This window comes from Esox lucius, chromosome 8, assembly GCF_011004845.1.
Source record: "Esox lucius isolate fEsoLuc1 chromosome 8, fEsoLuc1.pri, whole genome shotgun sequence".
In the NCBI taxonomy this organism is placed as follows: domain Eukaryota; kingdom Metazoa; phylum Chordata; class Actinopteri; order Esociformes; family Esocidae; genus Esox; species Esox lucius.
In genome coordinates, this window is record NC_047576.1 from 5,679,250 (window position 1) to 5,688,483 (window position 9,234).

The window sequence follows — 9,234 nt, forward strand, 5'->3', positions numbered from 1 at the left end:
GACTGGTGTTTTTATTACATTGCCCCCCCGCTTAGTACCTGTAGAAGATGGCTGTCACTGTGTAAACACTGACCAAACAACCACTGGGGAAATCAAGGAACCAGATCAGCTTACACAACACTGCATCAATGAAGCCAGTGTCGTCAGACGATAACTCATATCTGTTTACTAGAAATGCTAGAATAAAAGTATGTCTTTCTATTCAATATTTTTTAACAAACATGAATGACGTCTATACATGGTATAGCATAAAACATGTAGTCTTAGTAAGTCATTGATAAATGTGGATGTGTTGAATACATTTAAGATACATGATTTGCAACGATTAATCAGTATACACGTTTGAATGTGTTTGATTCGCAAAACGTTTGTGCTTCAACGCTTTCGGGTTCAAATTGAAAACCTCTTCCACGATTAAACAATTTGGGTTGTCCGATTAACGTCTTTTTCACTGTCAAAGTACGCAAACAGACTCACAGAGGCGAGGCTAAGTGACGGTGTTTAAAGGTCTCGTTGATCAGATGGTGCTTCTGGCAGGCAGGTTATTGTGTAGCTGTTCAGTGGCTTATCTCCATACTGCCGTTAACGGGCTAGGGCCATGTCGTCCCTATATGTCCCTCCACCGAAATGTCTCGAGAAGAGGTTTGTGGCTCCGCAGCGACACATGTTTGGACCCGGACCGTCCAATGTCCCCCCTCGGATCTTAGCTGCTGGGGCCGAGCCCGTCATTGGTCACATGCATCCAGAAATGTTTGAGGTATGCTAAAAACAATTGCTGCTTAAAATTTGACAATGAATAATCCACCCTTATTCAATTCCTTATTGGAGGTTGCTGTGCGCGCCGAACTGTTACGCACGACTTATGCGAGTGACTCGAGTAGCCTAATGTCTCGTGCTGGAATTTGATCCAGAGGAGTACATATTGTAAGTTTGTAAAACATTCAGTTGCATGTTTGTTTAGATGCTTCGGTATTAAGAAGCATTTCTAGAAAGTTATCTCCAGCTGCACAAACACGATTCATTAACATTTTCGATGTTTATCCCTCATGTACAGCCTGGGCACCAATCCTGTTTCTGGGGAGCTAGCCTAACCTGATTTAGCCAATCAGCCAGCTGGGGGTAACAAATTCGTATCAGATGGACAAGATTAGGTTTAGAAAGCTTTTTATATAAGGTTAAGTGTAAGTGTTACCAGTTAATAAAAGTGTTTTGCGGTATGGACTTGATCACCAGACAAGTGTCTGTTTGTCTTCTAGATAATGAGTGACATTAGGAGTGGGATTCAGTATGCCTTCCAGACGCGGAACAAAGTGACGCTCGCAGTTAGCGGCACTGGGCACGCGGCGATGGAGTGTGCCATCTTCAACGCTGTGGAGCCAGGGGAGGACGTCCTCATGGCAGTCAATGGGATCTGGGGAGAGCGGGCAGCGGAGATAGCTGAGAGGATAGGTACCTCATTGTCATGAGATCAATCCCAAACGGCACCTTATTACCTGTGATAGTTTAGACCGGGCCCGAAGGGTTTATGGACCGTGGACTGACTGTGTCCAACTCAAACAAACATGACCCATCGGGCAAAGCAACCAGATTATGACACGTCCTGTTTTAAATTGTTTCATTATAACAATCTCGGTCGGTCATTTTTAGTTTTACATTCCAAGATGCGTTTAACTGAAACAGTTATTTCATTGTTTTTCATTGATTTTGATTTACTTCTTTGAATTCACGCGAATTTCCGTGTTACCTAGTATATGTGTTACCTAATATATTTCTGGTCGATGCAACAGGGGCCAGAGTAAATACCATTCGTACACCTGCGGGGAGTTGTTTTACCAACGAAGACATTAATCAGGTATTGACACAAATCCCAAATTACTGACAGTTATGCCCAACCTGCACTTTTTTCCTAGTATAGTGCCCTCGTTTTGTAAAGACTTCATTTCACAGTCAGACTACATACTAGCGGTCATTTCAACTAGATGGTAACGTTAACCCTGACCTTAGCCATTTCCCTAACCCTTGTTCTGGACCAGTAATAAACTCATGAATCAGTTGCTTATGAGCAGATGGTTATTCTGCCAACAAGCCATCAACTAACTAGCTATGGAGCATCACCGATGTTTTCCTAATCAGTCATTAAACCGGTTCACCATCCTGTGTTATGTTGCATGGATATTTTATGTCTGTGATACCGTTCCTCCACAGGCCCTGGCCAGACACAAACCTTGTGTTGTTCTTTTCACACACGGGGAATCGTCCACAGGAGTTCTTCATCCACTGGATGGGATTGGAGACATATGTCACAGGTTAGAACGAAACTACACATCCACAGTTTTCACCACGCACCCTTTTCGTTAATGGTTGCAGAAAACATTTTACAATACCAGTGAGATATTTTTTGCAAAGTTTCACCTCTCTTTTCGTTTTTTGTTCAAGGCACAACTGTCTGTTTGTTGTTGACTGTGTGGCTTCGATGGGAGGGGCGCCTCTTTACATGGATACACAAGGTTTGGTGCTGTGCTTTGCCATACAGTTTATTTAAACAATGATATAGTGCCTTCGTAAAATATTCAGTCCCCTCTAAACTTTTTGTTTTGTTGTAGATATTTAGAATTCATAACTGCTTATTGATTCATATTGTTTTTGGTGGAATTCATAATTGATTATGTTTGTTTTTGTAATCTACACAATTCTCAATCTACCCACAATACCCAATCTACACACAATACCGAATATTGACAAGTGAGAACTCGTTTTTGTAATTTAAAATGAAATCTTGATACTAGATGCATCCTGTGTCCTTTGGTCATCCTTGGGAGTCCAAATATGTCACATTCTATTGATTGGACTTGGATGTCTGTATGAGTTCTGACTGTTCATATTAGGTCATTCACAGTGCGAGCAAAAGCCAAGCCACAAAGCCTAAGGAACTCTCTTTATACCTTGTAGTTTTAAGGGAGGAGGAAAATGTATTCTTCAGCATGACAAAACACAGCCAAGACAACTCAGGAGAGACCCAAAGCTATTAGAGACATATCCAATAAGACTCATATCTGTGATCACTGCCAAAGGCACTTCTACAAAGTACTGCTTTCAAAAAATTATTTGGCACACCTTTCTAAAAATATGTTTTCCCATGGTTGTTATGGGGTATTATGTGTTGATTGATGGCTCATATATTTTTTTTTATTAATTTGTAATTATGTCTATAGAACAGCATTTCTACATTTGTGGAAAACTTAAAATAGCATGAGTCAGGGAGTCTTTACTATTCTAACTTATTTTCCTCCTGTATTAGCATATCGTTTTTGTGACCATCTAAAGGGTCTGCTTGAAAATGTTTTGTATTTATTTTGCTAAATTTACACAATAAAATCATGTCTCTTTTGCAGTTAAGCCCTGTATTTGTGCAGCTCCCATTTAAAAAAAAATATATTCTGCTTCTCCTGATTTGTATTAGATTGGACTGAGAACGGCATTGGGTGGTGTATAAACCATTGCTCATACCAGTATGTGTTATGGCAGCAGGGTAGATCCCCATGAGGCCGCCAGAGGGTTAAACTGTCCGGTTGTGTTTTTGGTTGATGGTCTTTTCAGGTATTGACATTCTGTACACTGGCTCTCAGAAAGTCCTGAACGCTCCCCCAGGGACAGCACCCATCTCCTTCAGTGAAAGAGCATGGCAAGTAGCACTTTTTGATTTGTGTACAAATCCTTCTGTCCATTCATGTAAATGATGTAAATGACTTACTGGCCAAGGTCCTGCGTTTCTCATGCGGTAAGACTATGGGGCTTGCAATGCCAGGTTTGTGGGTTATGTTCCCACTTGGGCCAAAATAGAAATATATCCACTCACTATTGCAAGTTTCTCTGGATAGTAGTGTCCGCTGACTTAACTGTCACACATATCGTCCAAGATACTGAGAAGTATCTTACAAGGTACTTATGTGCAAATTCAGATGTTCCCCTTTAACCAGAAGCCAGGTGTGTGTGGTAACACTGACCATGGTGGGATTGTTGTCCAAAATATTATATATTATTGTAATTTGATTGTTCACACTACATCTCAACATTGAAGCCAGCTGTTTTTGCTTAATTCCTTTTTTATTATCCTTAATGTTTAGAAAGTTCCACACCTGGAACCAAAACAGTTTGTTTTTAAATTACCTTTATAGAGTGCTTACAGGCATTACTTACAGATGTATTACGAATGAATCAATGGCTTGTGTCTAAGAGCACTTGTGCTTCTCCACGTCCATCCAGTGAGAAAGTTTTCAACCGGAAAACAAAGCCGGTGTCATTCTTCCTGGATATGAGCTGGCTGGCAAACTACTGGGGGTGTGATGGCAAACTTGCTAGGATGTGAGGCTCCCATAATATTCCCGTAACACACATTCTATGATCACATGTCAGACAAATGAAAACCCACTTTGACACGGTTTCAGATTCGTGGGTCATTGGTCACGGTGCCAGTATAGCTGCAGCTCAAGGTTTGTCTGATTGGTCTGATCTTCTCTTGGGCAGATATCATCATACCGGGCCTGTGACTAACTTCTACTCCCTCAGGGAGAGTCTGGCAGTACTCGCTGAACAGGTGACTTCAGTCTGGATTCTGAATCGTGACGCCATTCATACTTTAGCTGATCTTACCAAATCATTTTTGGTGTAAATTCCAATTGGACTCTTCCCTATACAGCGGGTTACTTCTGACAAATTGCCCCGTGGCTAAAAGAGTGCCACTGATGATGCAACCCTAGTAGTGCCTTGTGACTTAATCTTAACCATAATGGTACAGACTGCTGAGTATCATGGTCTGATATTTCTGAGGCACTGTATTGGAACATAATATTTTTTTAAAGTAGAGGAAAGTATTCTTGTTGGTAGCCATGTTAGAGTTTAATGAATGACGTGCCATTTCTCTTCTGTCACCAAGGGTCTGGAGAACTCGTGGTGCCGACACCAGGAGGTGGCGGAGTATTTCCACGAAGGCCTGGAGAACATGGGCCTCAGACTGTTTGTGAAAGACAAGGTCAGTTTCAAAGGCCACAACCCTGTAGTAAATTATAACAGGAATTAGATTTGTTACATGCCAAACCAACAGCACAGACACTTAAGACATTATGTACAATATGGAACGTACAGTGGGGAGAACAAGTATTTGATACATTGCCGATTTTGCAGGTTTTCCCACTTACAAAGCATGTAGAAGTCATTTTTATCATAGGTACTCTTCAACTGTGCATGACGGAATCTAAAACCAAAATCCAGAAAATCCAATTGTAGGATTTTTTAAAAATGTATTTGCATTTTATTGCATGACTTAAGTATTTGATACATAGGAATTGCAGAACGTAATATTTGGTACAGAAACCTTTGTTTGAAATTAAAGAGATCAAACGTTTCCTGTAGTTCTTGACCAGGTTTGCACACACTGCAGCAGGGATTTTGGCCCACTCCTCCATACAGACCTTCTCCAGATCCTTCAGGTTTCGGGGCTGTCGCTGGGCAATACAGAGTTTCACCTCCCTCCAAAGGTTTTCTATTGGGTTCAGGTCTGGAGACTGGCTAGGCCACTCCAGGACCTTGAGATGCTTTTCACTCCAGGACTCCTTAGTTGCCCTGGCTGTGTGTTTCGGGCCGTTGTCATGCTGGAAGACCCAGCCACGACCCATCTTCAATGCTCTTACCGAGGGAAGGAGGTTGTTGGCCAAGATCTCGCGATACATGGCCCCATCCATCCTCCCCTCAATACAGTGCAGTCGTCCTGTCCCCTTTGCAGAAAAGCATCCCCAAAGAATGATGTTTCCACCTCCATGCTTCACGTTTGGGTTGGTGTTCTTGGGGTTGTACTCATCCTTCTTCTTCCTCCAAACACGGCGAGTGGAGTTTAGACCAAAAAGCTCTATTTTTGTCTCATCAGACCACATGACCTTCTCCAATTCCTCCTCTGGATCATCCAGATGGTCATTGGCAAACTTCAGACGGGCCTAGACATGCATTGTCTTGAGTAGGGTGACCTTGCGTGCGCTGCAGGATTTTAATCCATGACGGCGTAGTGTGTTACTTATGGTTTTCTTTGAGACTGTGGTCCCAGTTCTCTTCAGGTCATTGACCAAGTCCTGCTGTGTAGTTCTGGGCTGATCCCTCACCTTCCTCATGATCATGAATGCCCCACGAGGTGAGATCTTGCATGGAGCCCCAGACCGAGGGAGATTGACCGTCATCTTGAACTTCTTCCATTTTCTTATAATTGCGCCAACGGTTGTTGCCTTCTCACCAAGCTGCTTGCCTGTTGTCCTGTAGCCCATCTCAGCCTGGTGCTGGTCTACAATTTTATCCCTGATGTCCTTACACAGCTCTCTGGTCTTGGCCATTGTGGAGAGGTTGGAGTCTGTTTGATTGAGTGTGTGGACAGATGTCTTTTATACAGTTAACGAGTTCAAATAGGTGCAGTTAATACAGGTAATGAGCGGAGAACAGGAGGGCTTCTTAAAGAAAAACTAACAGGTCTGTGAGAGCTGGAATTCTTACTGGTTGGTAGGTGATCAAATACTTAGGTCATGCAATAAAATGCAAATTAATTATTAAAAATCATACAAAGGGATTTTCTTGATTTTTGTTTTAGATTAAACATAATCATCCGAGGAGTCTCTGAAGTAGATACATGAACAGTCCATATTCATTACAGTTAAAAGGGGTGTGGTAAGATGCTGCCCAGCTGTCCTATGTCAATAAAACACATTCCCTTTGTTCTGTTACTACCTAGTCCTTCACACAATTGGCAAGCTGTCCCTCCCCCCACATGGGTAACCTATTGAACTCTAAAGAGCTCTTACAGCATCTGGACAGACAATAGATGCCCTGATGAGTTATACAGATGCGCAGATAAAGAGTAACCATTTCATCTGCTGATACCAGTCAGTGATGCCCCCTAGGCAAATACCAGATCCCCCCACATTCCTTTTCTAATTTGAACAAGGGTACTCAGTCTTTTAATCAGTGAGAATAAATTGGTTAGAGAAATTTCCACAACATTTAAAAAAATTTCCTCAGGACTTCTTCTACAAACAAAATGCAACATTCATAATAGTCTGTGTCTTAACAGAAGTGCAGTATGTTCAATATATTGCTGACAGTAATGTGTTTTACAGTAAAACAACACTCATACTGCTTTAACAGTCTTATTTTTATTTTACAGAATGTCAGGTTGCCTACAGTCACCACTATAGTAGCACCTCCGGGATATGACTGGAAAGAGATCACATCTTACATAATGAAAAACCACAAGCTAGAGATCTCTGGAGGCCTGGGACCCTCCGTTGGTCAGGTGAGTTAGGGGGCTGGGATCCTTATTGGTCAGGTGAGTTAGGGGGCTGGGATCCTTATTGGTCAGGTGAGTTAGGGGGCTGGGATCATCCATTGGTCAGGTGAGTTAGGGCGCTGGGATCATCCATTGGTCAGGTGAGTTAGGGGGCTGGGATCCTTATTGGTCAGGTGAGTTAGGGCGCTGGGATCATCCATTGGTCTGGTGAGTTAGGGGGCTGGGATCCTTATTGGTCAGGTGAGTTAGGGGGCTGGGATCCTTATTGGTCAGGTGAGTTAGGGGGCTGGGATCCTTATTGGTCAGGTGAGTTAGGGCGCTGGGACCCTCCGTTGGTCAGGTGAGTTAGGGGGCTGGGATCCTTATTGGTCAGGTGAGTTAGGGCGCTGGGATCATCCATTGGTCTGGTGAGTTAGGGGGCTGGGATCCTTATTGGTCAGGTGAGTTAGGGGGCTGGGATCCTTATTGGTCAGGTGAGTTAGGGCGCTGGGATCATCCATTGGTCTGGTGAGTTAGGGGGCTGGGATCCTTATTGGTCAGGTGAGTTAGGGCGCTGGGATCATCCATTGGTCTGGTGAGTTAGGGGGCTGGGATCCTTATTGGTCAGGTGAGTTAGGGGGGCTGGGATCCTTATTGGTCAGGTGAGTTAGGGCGCTGGGATCATCCATTGGTCTGGTGAGTTAGGGGGCTGGGATCCTTATTGGTCAGGTGAGTTAGGGGGCTGGGATCATCCTGGGATGATGGTTGTGTGGGCAAAACAGTGCCTTTATCACGCAAAGGCTTTCCTGAAACCCTGTCACGTCTTTCCGACTCTTTCTGCAGGTGCTGCGTGTGGGTCTGATGGGATGCAACAGCAGCAAGGCCAGTGTTGACATGGTGCTTGAAGCCCTGAAAGATGCCCTCAAACACTGCCATAAGAGCAGAGTGTGACCAATGTACAGTACAAAAATGGTTTGTTTGAGCGAGACGGTCAACCTTCGGGTCTACCAAGTGTTCGCAGTCAACTTACCTTGTAAAGGAAGGGTCATAAAAATAAAACATGTTTGTTATCATTGACTCAAGTGTTGTGTAAACTTCTAATGAAATACACCTCTTGAGATTGTAGGGTTTTTCTTTTATTTATTAAATAGTAATTCATGTTTCAAGCAGTGTTGGGCAGGGTTCAGCACTCAGCTATTATATTAGCCCTAGTGCAACACTTTAGCACTGTGAGACGTACTGTATATGCAGTATATGTCCATAGATGCACCAAATGCCACGTTTACATTTTTTGTTGGCAAAGATGTTCCTTGCGAGGACATACACGAACAAGGACTGATTCACATGGTGTGGGGGCAGGGACGGAGCTTCAAAGGGTGCCATTCGTGGCAGCCTATGAGACAGACCTCCAAGTCAGCTTGTCATATAATTTAAATAAATATAATAATCACAAGCAAAACACAAATATAATGGGATTTTTGGTTGTTGTTGAAAATCTATATATGTAGTCTAGAAAATACATATTTTGTTATGGATAAGGGATTTACATCTGCATTTGTGTCCTGATTTTATAATGCCTTTTTAGGATTGACCAGTCTGTGGTTGATCCTCAAAAGATCTGTAGTGTCAGATATAGCCGGCTAATTAACTAAGCATAAGAAAATCGAAAAGCTTCATGTTAGTAGGTGTACTAAACAGTGACAGTGAGAATGACAGAAAAACATTGCAGATTTAAGAGAGAAAGGAACACTGATGATTCAGGTCCAACAGCAGCTAGCAGCGAGGCCTTGTAACAGCAGGTACAGAATATGTATAATAATAAAATCTGGAGGAAACACAATGAGGTTTCAGTAGTGTCACTGCTGAACACCCAATAACAGTAACACCAACAATAGTGTTTTAAAATGCCTTCAAAGTATGAATGACATATTCGG

The 9,234-nt window shown here is 42.8% G+C and overlaps 1 protein-coding gene across 2 annotated transcripts; it reads left to right on the forward strand.

Annotated features, from left to right (window-relative positions):
* Window positions 1-416: 416 nt before the first annotated feature.
* agxta (alanine--glyoxylate and serine--pyruvate aminotransferase a) lies at window positions 417-8,377 on the forward strand. 2 transcript variants are annotated; one of them, XM_010896429.4, is made up of 11 exons: window positions 417-757; window positions 1,257-1,449; window positions 1,788-1,852; window positions 2,206-2,306; window positions 2,437-2,507; window positions 3,598-3,682; window positions 4,264-4,362; window positions 4,525-4,594; window positions 4,934-5,029; window positions 7,199-7,327; window positions 8,144-8,377. In XM_010896429.4, the coding sequence occupies exons 1-11, from the start codon at window positions 599-601 to the stop codon at window positions 8,249-8,251; spliced, it is 1,176 nt and encodes a 391-aa protein (XP_010894731.2). In that variant the 5' UTR covers window positions 417-598; the 3' UTR covers window positions 8,252-8,377. The 2 variants fall into 2 exon arrangements, with proteins under 2 accessions (XP_010894731.2, XP_010894734.2); XM_010896432.4 differs by lacking the exon at window positions 417-757 and adding an exon at window positions 802-924.
* Window positions 8,378-9,234: the final 857 nt, after the last annotated feature.

Bases quoted from the DNA above. Each gene is read 5' to 3' on its own strand.
- agxta (XM_010896429.4), top strand. From the start codon at position 599: ATGTCGTCCCTATATGTCCCTCCACCGAAATGTCTCGAGAAGAGGTTT. The intron at 1,450-1,787 runs GTACCTCATTGT...TCGATGCAACAG, and splicing joins GGAGATAGCTGAGAGGATAG to GGGCCAGAGTAAATACCATT. The intron at 2,307-2,436 runs GTTAGAACGAAA...TTTTTGTTCAAG, and splicing joins ATTGGAGACATATGTCACAG to GCACAACTGTCTGTTTGTTG.